Source organism: Tachyglossus aculeatus, chromosome 5 (genome assembly GCF_015852505.1).
Source record: "Tachyglossus aculeatus isolate mTacAcu1 chromosome 5, mTacAcu1.pri, whole genome shotgun sequence".
NCBI classification, from domain to species: domain Eukaryota; kingdom Metazoa; phylum Chordata; class Mammalia; order Monotremata; family Tachyglossidae; genus Tachyglossus; species Tachyglossus aculeatus.
In genome coordinates this window covers 72,470,780-72,488,179 of record NC_052070.1, presented here as the reverse complement: position 1 = coordinate 72,488,179, position 17,400 = coordinate 72,470,780, and the positions used below count along the sequence as shown (strand labels likewise).

The following is a 17,400-nucleotide window of genomic DNA, read 5'->3' as shown; positions in this document are numbered from 1 at the left end:
GGTGTCTTTTTCAGTATGATTAATCAAAAGTATTTATTGAATACCTACTGTGTGCAGACACTGTGTTAAAGTGAATAGAGCACGGGGCTGGGAGTCAAGAGGACCTGGGTTCTAATCCCAACTCCACCATTTGTATGCTGTGTGACCTTGGGTAAGTCACTTCTCTGGGCCTCAGTCACCTCATCTGTAAAATGACAGTTACGAATGAGAGTCTCATGTGGGACATGGACTGTATCCAACCTGAATATCTCATACCTACCCTAGCACTTAGTACAATGCCTGGCACGTTGTAAGAGCTTAACAAATACCATGAAAAAAATGTGCAGGGGAGAGTACACATTGAATAAAAACCCAGTCCCTGCCCTTAAGGGGTGTACAATCTGAAGAGGAATACTGACAGGCACAAGGTATTCACTGTTAGTTCTAGGAGGAGAAAGCCTTTGTTTAGTAAATAGCTAAATACGTGTAAGTTAATATGTGAAGAATATTCATAAGTGCTTTGGGTGCTGAGTGCGGTAATTGGATGAATTTGACCTGTGCGGGTGGAACTTGATCAGAAAAGGTTGCCTGGAGGAGATGGGATTTCTGAAGGACTTTGAAGATGGGAGAACCGAGGCTTAGGGGATTTTAAGAGGTAGGGAGTTGTGAGGAGGAAGAGTTGGAAGTGGGAATTTCAGGAATGAGGCATATTGAGAAGGTTAGCTTGAGAGCAAGGAAGAGTGTGAACTAGGGTGAAGGCATCCTGCAGATGGGAGGGTGTGGATTGCAGGTTGTTGGCTAAATTAATTGTAGATCTTTAAGACTGGAGGCAGATGATTGAACCACGCTCTCACCTGCTGCTCGGTTACTCATATCCTATTTGTCTATAGATCACAGACCTATCAAACACCTAATAATTATGAATCACACCCTTTTGTTGTCAAAGAGTAGTTTTGATTGTCGTTCCAAGTTCTTGTTTGTGTGCTTGCTTGGTAGATTCACCGCCAGCTGATGAAGTGACAACTTCCTGTGCCGCATTGCCAAAAAGGGGTGGGGGTGTTTGCGTGTGTGTGCGTCTGCTTGCTTAACCAAGGAGCATTGCATCGATTGTATTTATTGGATGTTATTAAGGCCTCCTTCTTTTTAGGCTTTGCAAACATCTCCATAATAATGATAATAATAGTTACAAGGTGATCCGGTTGTCCCTCAGGGGGCTCACAGTCTTAATCCCCATTTTACAGATGAGATAACTGAGGCACAGAGAAGTTAAGTGGCTTGCCCAAAGTCACACAGCTGACAATTGGCGGAGCCGGGATTTGAACCCATGACCTCTGACTCCAAAGCCCGGGCTCTTTCCACTGAGCCACGCTGCTTCTCTTCCATAAAATCCTGGGACTGCAAAGTGATCAAATTCCCTTCTGGTTTATCTTTTTAACTTGATTTTATATTTGATCGAATTCCATTCCAACACCAATCAATCCAGCAGTCAATAAGTGGTATTTATTGAGTGCTTGCCGTGTGCTGAACCCTCTACCAGACTCTCGGGAGAGAAGGGTACAGTAGAGCTGATGGACGTGTTCCCTGCCCACAAGGAGCTTAAAGTCTAGAAGGGGAAACAGACATTGAAATAAATTATCGATAGGGGAAATGGGAGAGTATAGGGATATGTACATGAGTGTTGTGGGGTGAATGTCAAGTGCTTAAGGGGTATGGATCCAAATGCATAGACAATGCAGAAGGGAAGGTGAAGAGGAGAAGTGAGAGCCTTATTAGCTAGTCGGTAGTATTTTTGGAGATCCCGTTGGATACAGGCCGCTGTACTCAGTACTTGAGAGAGTACAGTCGAGAATGAAGACGTGATCCTTGCCCTTAGAAAGTTTGAAATCTAACAGATTTACTGTTCAAGTGGTAAGTGCAACTACTAGATGGATGTGACTTGGGAAGGTGGACTTTTAATCAAAGAAGGCTGCCTAGAGGAAGAAGGATTTCTGGAGGGCTTTGAAGATGGGAGAGCTGAGGCCGAATAGATTTTAAGAGGAAGGGAGTTTGTGGCAGGAGGAAGGATTAGAGGTGGATGATTTGGGAGTGAGGCACATTGCGAAGGTTAGCTTGAGAGGGAGGAAGAGTATGAGCTAGGGTGAAGGCATCCCAAAGATTGGAGGGTAGAGCTTTATAATATATGTATTTCAAAATCCTCCAACCACTCTGCTATAACCAAGGTAGATGGCATTATGAAGCAGCATGGCGTAGTGGATAGTCCTGGGAGCCAGAAGGTCATGTGTTCTAATCCCGTCTCTACCACTTGCCTGCTGTGTGGCTTTGGACAAGTCATTTCACTTCTCTGTGCTTATTACCTCATCTGAAAAATGGGGATTAAGAATGTGAGCCCTATGTGGGACAGAAACCCGAAATGCTTGTCTCCACCCCACTGCCTAGTACATTGCATGGCACATAGTAAGCACGTAACAAATGCCAAAATTATTATTATTATTACTATCATTATTATTATTATTCTCCAAAGAAGAAGAAAGATGGGAGCATTGATGAGAGGAGTCTAGATTGTAAGCTTGTTGTGAGCAGGGAATGTGTCTGTTATTTTGTTATAGCGTTCTCTTCCAAGTGCTTAGTACAGTGTGCTGCACATAGTAAGCCCTCAATAAATATGATTGACTGAGAATACACATTCTCTTGTTCTGGAATTTGAGGCTCTTTCAGGGCCAACTACCTCAAAGGGTTAGTTGGAGAACCACGAAGGTTATAGAAGAAACAAGGATGGTAGGCTTTTCCTTGTACCTATCTATTCTATTTATTTTATTTTGTTAGTATGTTTGGTTTCGTTCTCTGTCTCCCCCTTCTAGACCGCGAGCCCACTGTTGGGTAGGGACTGTCTCTATATGTTGCCAGCTTGTACTTCCCAAGCGCTTAGTACAGTGCTCTGCACACAGTAAGCGCTCAATAAATACGATTGATTGATTGATAGGCTTTTGGAATGAAGGTACTTTATTAATACAAGTTATCTCACCTCAGTGGGCTCGTCTATAGATGTAAGCTTGCTGTGGGCAGGAAACGAATCCACTAACTCTGTTGCATTGTTCTCTCCGAAGCAGTTAGTACAGTCCTCCGCACACAGTGCGTGTTCACTAAATACCTTTGATAGATTGAGAAAGAAATCTCAAACTCTTGCCTTCTGCCATCTCTCCCTTCCCTAAAGTAGAACGACAAACCAGAGGTCCGATTTCTTTGCCCACTGCTCCGTTTTCTTTTGTAGCAAGCTACTGCCACAAACTCTTCTGGTGGGGGTGGTTCTCCAGGAAATGGGCTTCCCATTAAAGGAATAGCTCGTGATGGACTGTATGAACGAGAAGACTTGCTATCTATGCAACTACCCTACTTGTTTCATTTTTTTTTTGGAGTATTTGTTAAGCTCTTACTATGTGCCCGGTACTGTACTAAGCGTTGGGGTAGGTACAAGGTAAAAGGGTGGGACCCAGTCCCTGTTCCACAGGGAGCTCAGTCTTATCCCCCATTTTACAGCTGACGTAACAGAGGCACAGAAAAGTTAAATGACTTGCTCGGGGTCACACAGCAGACAAGTGGCGGAGCCAGGATTAGAATACAAGTCCTTTGACTTGCAGGCCCATACTGTTTTCACTAGGCCACACCGCTTAACAATTAAGTGTATATCTCCACTTCCACCAGGGCAAATCCCTGCTCTGTTAGGAAGCTAAAGTTGGAAATCTGCACACCATAGTTCGGCCTTGGAAGTGGTGAAGCCGCTCCCAGGTTGCAAATGAGGCTGCGGGTTTGGCAGGGTGACAAGGTGATCTGCAATCTGGAAAAAATTGTGCATCCTGACCCTGCTTGCGTTGGAAAACTGAAGATACTAGAAGCTCAGCTTTTGAAATACCGGGGAAAAATTGAGGCTCCCCTTGAGTCTTTTTTCTAGTTTGGAGCAAATGTTTAATTGTGCGTCTGCTGATTGAGTATCGGAGAAGCAGCGTGGCTCAGAGGAAAGAGCCCGGGCTTTGGAGTCAGAGGTCATGGGTTCGAATCCCGGCTCCCCCAACGGTCAGCTGTGTGACTTTGGGCAAGTCACTTAACTTCTCTGGGCCTCAGTTACCTCATCTGCAAAATGGGGATTAAAACTGTGAGCCCCCCGTGGGACAACCTGATTACCTTGTTACCTCCCCAGCGCTTAGAACAGTGCTTTGCACATAGTAAGCGCTTAACAAATATCATCAGTATTATTATCGGAGGGCACTTTAAAAGGCATTTGAGTCATGGAGCTAATTCTGCTTCTCTCTCATAGTGGATTCACCAGGAGATGGGGAAAGGAGAGGGGAGGGCCGGCACACATTGATTTTGGAATCTTTTGGCTGAGAACTTGAGAAATTCAATTGTTTCATCTATTCCACCCCAACTAGGATGTGCCAGGGTTTCTTTTCAGCCCTGCTAAATAGATTTATGATTCAAGCTGGAGGGCTTCACTCCAGTAGCATCCAGGCTCCTTTTGGAGAGGTGATTTAAGGGAGCTACAGGGTTTATATTTCTAAATGCTACTCTGGCCCTTAGTTCAGAGAGAGCTTTTACTCATGAAAAAGGCTCTTTGGACTGGATCATTTGTTTACAGGAGGTCATCTGTTCAATAAAAGCCTCCTGAGAGCAGGGACTGTATCTCTTGCTTCTGGTGTACTTTTCCAAGTCCTTAGTACAGTGTTCTGCAAAAAGTGGTTGTCCAGCAAATACTGTTAATTAGGTTCATCTAAGATGGTTTTTCATCAGAGATCATTAAACAATCAGGCTGCCCTGATCAATCAGTTGTATTTGTCTAGTGCTCACTATGTGCTGAGCACTGTACTGAGCACTTGGGACAGTACAACTCAACAAAATTAGCACACTCCCCACCCATAGTGAGCTCTAATGAGGCTCAGTCCCCAGCCCTGATAAAAAGAGGTTTACAACTACTGTATCTCTAATCCAACCCTTAAGGAGGTTGAAACTGGTTACAAAAGGCTGTACTTAATTAATTGTATTGATTGAGTGCTTACTGCGGGCAAACCGCTGAACTAAGCACTAAGTATAATATAACAGGGTTGGTAGACACATTCCCCGTGAGTAGAAGGGAAGATAATAATAATAATAATAATAATAATGATGGCATTTATTAAACGCTTACTATGTGCAAAGCACTGTTCTAAGCACTGGGGAGGTTACAAGGTGATCAGGTTGTCCCACGGGGGCCTCACAGTCTTAATCCCCATTTTACAGATGAGGAAACTGAGGCACAGAGAAGTTAAGTGACTTGCCTAAAGTCACACAGCTGACAATTGGCGGAGTCAGGATTTGAACCCATGACCCCTGACTCCCAAGCCCGTGCTCTTTCCACTGTGCCACGCTGCGTTCTCTGGTCATTAAAAGAAATTATGGATGTATTCAGAGGTCTTGTGGGGCTGATGGTGGGGTGAATAAAGGGTATAAAGCAAGTACAAAGGGAAAATGAGAGCTCAGTCTGGGAGGGCCTCTTGGAGGAGATGTGGCTGGGTTGTAGGTCCTGATCAAAGGGGCCATGTTCAGACACCCCTCCAGTGACCCGTCCTGCCCTCCTAGTGGGGGAACGTTGGGGAACTGCTGAAAAGAGGGTAAATGAGCACTGTACCAAAGGGAAAACAAACCTTACTTCCCTGCAGGAGGAATGTCCTGAAAGGCCCTAGTCTAGAGCAACTTTTTAAATTTTTTTAAAAAAATAATCATGGGAGTCCATAAGTGAGCACATTCCCCTTAGGAATGGCCTGGTTTTGAATGCAAGAAACATCTTTTCTAATTTAAAAGTAATAGTAATATAAATAATTAATGGTATTTGTTGTTAAGCATGTATTTTGTGTCAAGCACTGTTCTAAGTACTGGGGTAGATACAAGTTAATTGGGTGGGACACAGTCCTTGTCACACACTGGGCTCACAGTCTAAGTAGGAGAGGGAACATCTATTAATAATAATAATAATGGTATTTGTTGGCCACTTTCCATGTGCCGAGCACTGTACTAAGCGCTTGGGACAGTACAACTCAACAAAATTAGCAGACACACTCCCCGCCCATAGCGAGCTCTAATGAGGCTCAGTCCCCAGCCCTGATAAAAGGAGGTTTACAGCTACTGTATCTCTAACCCAACCCTTAAGGAGGTTGAAACTGGTTACAAAAGGCTGTACTTAATCAATTAATTGTATTGATTGAGTGCTTACTGCGGGCAAACCGCTGAACTAAGCACTAAGTATAATATAACAGGGTTGGTAGACACATTCCCCGGGAGTAGAAGGGAAGATAATAATAATAATGATGGCATTTATTAAACGCTTACTATGTGCAAAGCACTGTTCTAAGCACTGGGGAGGTTACAAGGTGATCAGGTTGTCCCATGTGGGGCTCACAGTCCTAATCCTCATTTTACAGATGACGTAACTGAGGCACAGAGAAGTTAAATGACTTGCCCAGAGTGTCACAGCCGACAAGTGGAGGAGCCAGGATTAGAGACCATGATCTCTGACTCCCAAGCCTGGGCTCTTTCCACTAAGCCACACTGCTTGTTCACTGATCCGGGACTGAATCCTGATTTTACAGTTGAAACGGAGGCCCGGCGAAGTTAAGTGACTTTTCCAGGGTCACACAACAGGCGCGTGGCAGAGCTGGGATTAGAACCCAAGTCACCTGACCCCCAGGTCTGTCATTCATTCATTTTATTCATTCAATCAATCGTATTTATTGAGCACTTACTGTGTGCAGAGCACTGTACTAAGCGCTTGGGAAGTACAAGTTGGCAACATAGAGAAATGGTCCCTACCCAACAGCAGGCTCACAGTCTAGAAGGGGGAGACAGACAACAAAACATATTAACAAAATAAAATATTATAAATATGCACAAGTAAAATAAATAGAGTAATAAATATGTACAAACATATATACATATATGCAGGTGCTGTGGGGAGGGGAAGGAGGTAAGGCAGGGGGATGGGGAGCGGGAGGCGGAGAGGAAGGAGGGGGCTCAGTCTGGGAAGGCCTCCTGGAGGAGGTGAACTTCCTACTTCTCTGGGCCTCAGTTCCCTCCTCAGGAAAATGGGGAATAATAATAATAATGATAACATTTATTAAGTGCTTACTATGTGCAAAGCACTTCTCTAAGCGCTGGGGGGATACAGGGCGATCAGGTTGTCCCACGTGGGGCTCAGTCTTCATCCCCATTTTACAGATGAGGGAACTGAGACCCAGAGAAGTGAAGTGACTTGCTCAAGGTCACACAGCTGACAAGTGGCATTCAATTGTATTTATTGAGCGCTTACTGTGAGCAGAGCACTGTACTAAGCTCTTGGGAAGTACAAGTCGGCAACATATAGAGACGGTCCCTACCCAACAACGGGCTCACGGTCTAGAAGGGGGAGACAGACAACAAAACTGTCCTCTTTCCACTAGGCCATTCAGTCGTATTTAGTGAGCGCTTACTGTGTGCAGAGCACTGTACTAAGCGCTTGGGAAGTACAAGTCGGCAACATATAGAGGCGGTCCCTACCCAACAGCGGGCTCGCAGTCTAGGCCATGCTTAGTGCCAGTGGACGGACCAGTGACACTGATGCCCGTGCTGCCAGCGTTCCCAGCAGCCCGCAAAGGAAATGGAGGGAATCCTGGAATGCCACCAGTTCCACCGGGAATCCCTTTGGGTTTGTTGCAGTGGTCCAGGACCTGGTTAAGTCAGGGCCTCCAACCAGTGGTATTCACTGACTACTTATTTTGTGCAGAGCGTTGTACTGAGTGCTCCCTAGCACCCTACCAAGCGAGCCCCAATAAAGACTCAGCTGGCCACCGCCAATAGGACAGATCTTGGGACGTGAACTTGGGCTGAGTTCTGTGGCCAGCAGATAAGTCAGTCGTATTAATTGAGCGCTTACTGTGTGCAGAGCACTGTTTTAAGTACTTTGGAGACTACAATACAACAATCAATTAATCAATCAATCAATTGTATTTATTGAGCGCTTACTATGTGCAGAGCACTGTACTAAGCGCTTGGGAAGTACAAATTGGCAACATATAGAGACGGTCCCTACCCAACAGTGGGCTCACAGTCTAAAAGGGGGAGACAGAGAACAAAACCAAACCTACTAACAAAATAAAATAAATAGAATAGATATGTACAAGTAAAATAAATAAATAAATAGAGTAATAAATATGTACAAGCATCTATACATATATACAGGTGCTGTGGGGAAGGGAAGGAGGTAAGATGGGGGGATGGAGAGGGGGACGAGGGGGAGAGGAAGGAAGGGGCTCAGTCTGGGAAGGCCGCCTGGAGGAGGTGAGCTCTCAGCAGGGCCAATCAACAGACACATTCTCTACCCACATCAAGCCAAGCTGGATGTCTTAGCCAGTGAGAAACAGTGTGACCCTGTGGAAAGAGCATGGGCTGGGGAGTTAGAGGATCTGGCTTCTAATCCCAGTTCTGCCATTTGCCCAGTGTTTGAATTTGGGTAAGTCATTTCTGTTCTCCGTGCCTCAGTTTCATCATCCATAAAGTGGAGGTTCAATACCTGTTTTCTCTCCTATGTGGGGCAGGGTCTCTGTTCAGCCTGATTATCCTGTATCTACCCCAGTGCTTAGTACAGGGCTTGGCATATAGTAAGCGCTTAAGAAATACCGTAATTATAATGTTTTTATTACTCTCTGGCTTTTGCTTCAATTTCAAGGAGGTGGCATTGTTTACATGGTACGGCAGGTACAGCACTTAATCTGGACCCCCAGTCAACAGGACACCTGTGGAATTGTCTTTAGAAACATTTTCTAAAAACTGAATTAGGCATGTTTTTGCATAATATGCTTTTCCCTTCAAGTCTTGGGGGCCAGAGAGTTGGAGAGAGACTGGGGAAAGAACTAAAATTCAAAGCTTTAGTTGGCCAAGTGGATAGAGAGTGGGCCTGGAAATCAGAAGGACCTGGGTTCTAGTCCCAGCTCAGCCATTTGTCTGCTGTGTGACCTTAGGCAAGTCACTTAACTTCTTTGTGCCTGTTACCTCTTCTGTAAAATGGGGATTAAACTGTGAGACCCATATGGGACAACCCAGTAACCTTATATCTACCCCCATTGCTTAGAACAGTGCTTGGCACACAGTAAGCGCTTAACAAATACCATTATTATTATTATTATTAACAGTGAGATTGTAGCCAAGGATGTGAGCGGATCACCCTGGGAGTCTCTTGCACACTGTGCCCATGAAATGGGAGGCAGCGTGGCCTAATGGAGAGAGCACATGCCTGAGAGTCAGAGGATCTGGGTTCTAATCTCTGATCTCCCATCCTCCTGTCTCTCCCCACTTCAGTCTGTACTTCACTCTGCTGCCCGGATTATCTCTGTACTGAAATGCTCTGGGCACGGTACTCTTGTCCTCAGAAATCTCCAGTGGCTGCCTCTCAGCGTACGAATCAAGCAAAAACTCCTCAGTCTCGGCTTCAAGGCTGTCCATCACCTCTCCCCCTCCTACCTCACCTCCCTTCTCTCCTTCTCCAGCCCACCCCGCACCCTCCGCTCCTCTGCCGCTAATCTCCTCACCGTGCCTCGTTCTCGCCTGTCCCGCCGTCGACCCCCAGCCCACGTCCTCCCCCTGGCCTGGAATGCTCTCCCTCCGCACATCCGCCAAGCTAGCTCTCTTCCTCCCTTCAAAACCCTACTGAGAGCTCACCTCCTCCAGGAGGCCTTCCTAGACTAGCCCCTTTTTTCCTCTCCTCCTCCCCATCCCCCCCCCGCCCTACCTCCTTCCCCTCCCCACAGCACTTGTATATATTTGTACAGATTTATTACTCTATTTATTTTATTTGTACATATTTACCATTCTATTTATTTTGTTAATGATGTGCACATAGCAATAATTGTATTTGTTCTGAAGATTTTGACACCTGTCTACATGTTTTGTTGTCTGTCTCCCCCTTCTAGACCGTGAGCCCGTTGTTGGGTAGGGACCGTCTCTATATATTGCCGACTTGTGCTTTCCAAGCGCTTAGTACAGTGCTCTGCACACAGTAAGCGCTCAATAAATACGATTGAATGAATGAATAAATGAATAAGCCCGCCTCTGCCACTAGCCTCCTCTGTGGCCCTGGACAAGTCACTTCACTTCTCTAGACCTCGCTTTCCTCATCTGTAAAATGGGGATTAAGTATCTGTTCTCCCTCCTAATTAGACTGTGAGTCCCGTGTAGGGCAGGGACTGTGTCCAACCTAATTACCTTGCATATCCAGCAGTACTTTGTTCAGTGCTTGGCCTAAAGTAAGTGCTTAACAAATACTACAATTATTAATAATAACAATAATTAAATACAACGTGGTGCCTCTTTCCTGGTCTCTTGCCATTCAGGATGAGGGGTGTTCAGGCACCAGTGGTTAAGAGGAGAAAGGTGCGTTCTTCTGCCAACAATTGAGTTGTTTTTCCAGCAGTGGTGATGATTTACACTGAGCCAGCCACACTCTTGCCCAGTTTCCTATGCCCAGCGGCCCAGATTGTGAGACAGCCGTGTGGAAGGACAGGTGCAGTCCGTAGCCACCGAGCAGAATATCTCCGAAATGTCAGGAAAAACAAACGTCACTGGGCCCACCCATTCCGGAAGTCATCTTTGAGTATGATCCTCCTCTTTCCCATAAAAGCAAGCAATGAAAAACGAAACAAAGAATAACAGTGACAGAAAGTATTGTAAAGCAGTATTCAAAAAGACCAGAATCAGAAGGTGGTAGAAACGTATGCCGCCCATAAGGGAGGCCGTTTCAGAGTAGGGCAGTGCCCCCAGTGACTTTTGGCTCTGATCAGTTTTGGAAGAACTGTGCTTAGCAATTGTCTCGTGGCAAAACCACCCACAGTTGTCCTCAGTGCGATGAGGAAAGACCTTTCCAAAACAAGGTGCATTGAGCACCCGTGCCCGTGAGTCATCCTTCCTTCATCAGGTTGCCCAGTCACGCCCATTGCAGTGAAATCGATGCTATATCTAGCCAGCTCATGTGCCACAAGTGATGCCATCCTCTCTGGGCAATGACTGTGCTTATTTTTTTTTAATGGTATTTGAGCATTTACTAGGTTCCGGGCACTGTACTAAGTGCTGGGGAAGATGCAAGATAATCGGGCCGGACACAGGCTATGTCCCACGTGGACCTCATAGCTTTAATCCACATTTTACAAGAGAGCAAACTGAGGAACAGAGAAGCTAAGTGACTCGCCTAAAGGTTACACAGTAGACAAGCGGCAGAGCTGGGATTTGAATTCAGGTTCTGTGATTCCCCAGCCCATGCTCTTTCTACTGGGCCATGCTGCTTCTCACTGTCTACCAGAAGGGATGCAAAATGGCACCTATAGCTACGATCCTGAAGTGCCTGCTTCAAACCCTGGTCTCACTCCAGATCCAATCTTGTGGTAAGGAGTTTCTGTGTAATTCTTTGGGTGGGTATGGACTGCAAAGAATGGATCCCCTAAATTCACAGGGCGTTGCACCAGACACAGGGATGGTGCTGTCACCACCTCCGAGTCTCCAACCTGTCCCCATTCAACAAGCAGCCTATCATCTTCCTTCCCATTCCCTCACTGTCTTCTAAATCCACATCACGCATAGCAGCGTGGCTCAGTGGAAAGAGCACTGGCTTTGGAGTCGGTGGTCATGGGTTCAAATTCCGGCTCCGCCAATTGTCAGCCGTGTGATTTCGGGCAAGTCATTTCACTTCTCTGGGCCTCAGTTACCTCATCTGTAAAATGGGGATTGACTGTGAGCCCCACGTGGGACGACCTGATCACCTTGTAACCTCCCCAGCGCTTAGAACGGTGCTTTGCACATAGTAAATGCTTAATAAATGCCATTATTATTATTATAGTTTAGGGCCCTGCCAGTCCCTTATGGTTTAAATCTTGAAGTCATCTCCGAAATCCTCTCTCTTTCATCCCCCCTGCATCCAGGTTATGTCCAACTCTTGCCAATTTCTTTCTTGAATATCTCCTAACTCTGCTTCCCCTTATCAGTTCCAGCACCATTACCAGGTCCCCCCACTTTACATCTGGATTCCTGAAAATTTCCTCTTAGTAACCACTTCTAGCCTTTCCCAGGCCCAGTCTAGTCTCACAGCGGCAAGGTTCGTCTGTTAGCCGCGTCAGTTCGACCACATCATTCCTCTGCTCCGAAACCTTCAGAGATTCTCAGGTGGTTCAAGGCTGAAATCAAGATTTCTAACCCTGGTGGATCCAGATATCTAGAATATGAAGAATGTTGTCTGAGTACTCAATTAGAAAGGACACAACCTTTTGTCCTCAAGGAGTTTATAGCGTAATGAGGGAAGACAGAATTCTTACCACTCTGAAATTTTGTGAGGATGGCAGGGTTGGGATGTATGTTTCATTCCAGGGCAAAAAGCTGCAAGTCTTCTCAGCGTTTCCCTAATCTATTCCACCCCTCCCCACATTCTCCTCAGTGAATTTGTGACTGGGCCTCCAAGCGCTCTCTTTTGAGTTTCCCTGACCTCTGGGACCAAGTCCCGTCCTTCCTTCCTGAATAGGAACAAGACCTGGGATGAGCCAACGTCCAGAGGCTTTTCCCCTCCTAGCAGGTGGTCCAGCTCTCTCTGCTGGGCCCTGGATTCTTTAATGATGAGGATAGGGTTCTCTCTCCCTGGAAACTGGCAGCACTCCTTGTTCGAGTAACTGTGGGGTCTGCTTTGTGCCTTGGGTCCCGTCCCTGCTGGCCTTCATGCAGGACTGGTTTTCATTTTAGGTGGTGAAGAGGGAGGGAAGGGAGCACCATCCTTGTTGCTCCTTTTACCCTTCTCCTGGAAAGGCCACCACCCTGGTCTGCCTGATTCAGCTCACCCCAGGGAGGAAGAAGGCTGGCTTGAGGTGGGCACAGGGGAGAAGCCTGACCTTGAAGAGCAGGTGGTTCTGAGACCACATTGGGAATGAATAGCAGTATCAGCAGCCATGACTCAGAGCACGCGTGCCTGTACACGCATGTGTACTCTCTCTCTTTCTTTCCCTCCCTCCCTCCCTACCCCCAAATTCTTCTCTGACTATGCACACAGGGATGTTATGTTCTGGGTAAGCTGGGAGGGGAGAGAAGTTCTCTTTCAGGAATGGAACAATGACAATGATCATCATCATCATCATCAATCGTATGTACTGAGCGCTTACTATGTGCAGAGCACTGTACTAAGCGCTTGGGAAGTACAAATTGGCAACATATAGAGACAGTCCCTACCCAGCAGTGGGCTCACAGTCTAAAAGGGGGAGACAGAGAACAAAACCAAACATACTAACAAAATAAAATAAATAGAACAGATATGTCCAAGTAAAATAAATAAATAAATAGAGTAATAAATATGTACAAACATATATACATATATACAGGTGCTGTGGGGAAGGGAAGGAGGTAAGATGGGGGGGATGGAGAGGGGGACAAGGGGGAGAGGAAGGAAGGGGCTCAGTCTGGGAAGGCCTCCTGGAGGAGGTGAGCTCTCAGCAGGGCCTTGAAGGGAGAAAGAGAGCTAGCTTGGCGGATGGGCAGAGGGAGGGCATTCCAGGTCCGGGGGATGACGTGGGCCGGGGGTCGATGGCGGGACAGGTGAGAACGAGGTACGGTGAGGAGAACGAGGTATGGTGAGGATTAATGATGATTATATTCTGTGTGTAATGATGTTTACGCTCAATTATTCAGCTATTTCTTCCTGACGTTCACTACTCCCTATTTTATCCTTGTTCTTCCTCCTGCTTCCACTGTTTTGTAAATCCGTGCAAGCTCCTAGAAGGCAGGGGCCATTTCTCTTGCTGTGCCGTACTTTACCAGACACCAAGTGTTTAGTAGGTGCTCAGTAAATACATGTGATGGATTGGTAAGGGAGGTGCCCCGTTTTGAGGCAATTTTGAGCTTCGCTTCCATTGCCCAGAAAGACATCATCCAAAGTAGGTTGTGCAGCATCATTGCAACTGAGCTAAGCGGAGTGGGTGGGTGCACTCATCAACTCTGCTCCTTATACCCCGTCACCACCCCACCCAAATTTCCAGCACCTTGGGAGAGTCTGCTTGGGGTGGAGGTGGAGGGGGCTCCTTGAGAAGCCTGTCCTAAGCCCTGGAACCTTTTCCCTTCTTCCCAAGGTTATTCAGATTTCCCCTTGTGGGATCAGTTCATCAGAATGGCAGGTTGGGGACTGTTGTCTTAACTTCAGAGATGCTGGCTCTCGGTCCAACCAGGTCCCTCTTCGGCCAAATCCCATAAGCCTGGAGCTATTTAAGTCAGAAAGCCATAGGAGTAGTTCTCCCGTCCTGGCTTCTGCTGGTTGCCTCCTTTCCCCCACAATTAGGACAATTTCTGGACCACTTTTGCTCAAATCAATTTATGGATTTACCAGTCTCTTTATTGCTTGTCCTTCCTAGGGAGGAGCAGCTGTTCATGGGGCTAGGTATAAATCCCTAGCAGTGGGACCCAGTGGTCCCAGATTTATGGCTTGGGTGGGAGGGAGGGAGGTAAGGGGACATAGGAAGCTGTAAATCCCCGAGGAGTCACTGAACTTGTAGCTCGTATAAAACATGGGCTCGTAAGTACACTCAAAAACTGCACATGGTTTGAATTTTGTAGGTGGAATTTGGGGCGTTTTCCGACTGTGTCTGGAGACTTGTTCTAGGCTAAGCTGGAGGGCAAGAAAAATTAAAGGTTGGTCCCCAAGAATTGTGGTTACACCTTCCTGAACGGTGTGGTTTCCCCTCATATGAATAAGAGGCCTAGGCAGCCCAATTCCTCAGGACGCTTTTCCTTCCTGAAAAATAATAACAAGGTGGGCTTACCTGGGCCTCCTACTTCATTCTGAATCAGGCTGCCCAGTTCTGTGGATAAGAGAACAATCAGATCCCTCTTTTTTTTTTTTGCAGAGGCCGGAGAAGACCAGGCGAATGACTCCACACTAACAGTCTTTGTGGTCAACCCAGGGTGTGATGGATTCCCTTCGTTGAATTCCCTGGAGAGCTGTAAGCAAGACATAGGTCCCACATGGGGATGTAATTTTACCTATCAATGTCACGTTATTTTGCTTAAATGCTTTGTTAATCACTATTTGTGGGGTAAAAGGTCAGTTGTACCCTAGAGCGTTTGGCGTCTTTACTATCCTCAATTTGTCTATCCTTGGATACAAAGTCTGGAACTGGGGAAGGGAAATCCAGGTGTGATGGGTTTATAGAAGCCAGGGACAAAACTGTCCCCATGGTTTTTTAGAGAGGTACCATCGGCTCTACATAATAGGAAGCAAAAATCTTGGTTAACTTGAATGATGTATGAAATTCCATTTTGAATTTTCCTCCCGGGGAGCTGCAACATGTAGACATACGCAGTCCCAGGTTGAAATATTAGTGTTAATGCCAGGATAGCCTCAGGCTGGGGCAGCTCTAGTTCCACTGTAGAAATTTGAAAGGGTCACTGACTTCCCCCTCGAAAAATATCCTTTAAGAAGGAAGGGGGAGGGGAGTGAAGAGCTTGCTTTGTGCGCTAGATCAAAGGTCTGAGTCTTCCCAGCAGGATTCTGGCCCTCTCTGCCACCCACCTGCTTGTAGCAGTACAATATGACCCAGAATGTGAGGCGAGGAGGCCTGATATGACTCATCCACATCAAAACATCCTGAACTTGGGCTTTGAGCGAGAGGGAGAGAGAGAGAGAGAGAATGAATGAATGAATGAATGAATACAGAGGAAAGAATGTGTGGTACAGCTCATAGAAAGCATCTTTCATCTGGGTGCTCCAAGGTCTTTGTAGATATTGTACATTTGTGTACACACACACACACACACAAACTAATTAGGGTTAAGGTTATGGTGAGTGTGTGTGTGTGGTTGAAAAGGTCTCTGTAGTGCTCTGCTCACCCCCATCATGACCACATTACATGCATCCACAGAGACTTTGTTGTGCTGTTGGGCCAACTCTAACCACTCTGGTCCCCCTTTCCAGAGACCAGGGGCCAGGAGGGTTTTTTTGTTTGTTTCCCCCCGACCTCCAAGAAAGGGAAATGGAAATGCAGTGAAGTTTAGTGGTTGTCAGAGAATCTAGCGGTATTTCCAGAAGAAGCTAGCGAACTCATTGCCCAACCCCTCACTTCTTCAGTTTGCTCTCTTGTTGTTCAGTCACTGGCAGTGGCCAAATGATGGGTCACTGTCTCCTGAATCTGAAACGGCCATGTGGTTTCTATACCACTGCTGCTTGATGTCTTCCAGCAGGTGCATTTAGCTCCTGAAAACCAACTCCAGTTTTGTAATTGCTGGTGTATGAGACTTTCCCACCTCTACAAAATAACCCCAAACATCCCACTAGACACTGTCCAGGATGCTAGTTGGTAATGGGATGGGTGAGGATTGGGGGTGAATGGAGATTTTTTTCCAAAACATCGACTCTCTGGTGCCATTTCAGACACCCTGATCCTGTCCGAAGACCAGTTCTCCCTGAAGGCAGAGGAAGTCTGGGGAGCGCTCCGAGGTACGGTGGGGTTGGAGGAGGATGCTGGGACTGAATTGCCTCTTTTGGGGACTGGAAGAATGATGGAAATGTTAAAGCTTCCCCTGAAGTGGTGGCAAGTTCCGAGGGCCCAGCTGGGATAAGGAGTTGTCAGTCTCCTTTGCGGGCTCCTCCTCCCCCTCCCATCCCTTTACTGTAGGTGTTCCTCAGGGGTCAGTTCTTGGTCCCCTTCTGTTCTCTATCTATACTCACTCCCTTGGGGAACTCATTCACTCCCACGGCTTCAACGATCATCTCTTCTCGGATGACACCAAGTCTACATCTCCGCCCCTGCTCCCCCTCCCTCCCTCCAGGCTCATATCTCCTCCTGCCTTCAGTACATCTCCATCTGGATGTCTGCCTGCCATCTAAAACTCAACATGTCTAAGACTGAGCTCCTTATCTTCCCTCCCAAACCCTGTCCTCTCCCTGACTTTCCTGTCACTGTAGATGGCACTACCATCCTTCCCGTCTCACAACCCCTCAACTTTGGTGTCATCCTTGACTCCGCTTTCTCAATCACCCCACACATCCAATCCATCACCAAAACCTGCTGGTCTCACCTCCACAACATTGCCTAGATCTTCCCTTTCCTCTCCATCCAAACCGCTACTGGTTCAATCTCTCATCCTATCCCGACAGGATTACTGCATCAGCCTCCTTTCTGACCTCCCATCTCCTGTCTCTCCCTGCTTCAGTCTATACTTCACTCTGCTGTTCAGATTATCTTTGTACAGAAACACTCTGGGCATGTCACTGCCCTCCTCAAAAATCTCCAGTGGTTGCCTGTCAACCTACGAATCAAGCAAAAATTCCTCACTCTCAGCTTCAAGGCTTTCCATCCCCTCATCCCCTTCTACCTCACCTCCCTTCTCTCCTTCTGCAGCCCAGCCCGCACC

General features: G+C 46.7%; 1 protein-coding gene across 2 annotated transcripts in view; it reads left to right on the top strand.

Annotated features, from left to right (window-relative positions):
- HEXA (hexosaminidase subunit alpha) overlaps nt 1-17,400 on the top strand; it is a 63,702-nt gene that overhangs the window by 24,629 nt on the left and 21,673 nt on the right. For both annotated transcript variants that reach the window (XM_038746384.1, XM_038746383.1), the window contains exons 2-3: nt 14,895-14,990; nt 16,418-16,483. In XM_038746384.1, the coding sequence (XP_038602312.1) occupies nt 14,895-14,990; nt 16,418-16,483 (162 nt within the window). The remainder of the gene's footprint in view (nt 1-14,894; nt 14,991-16,417; nt 16,484-17,400) is intronic.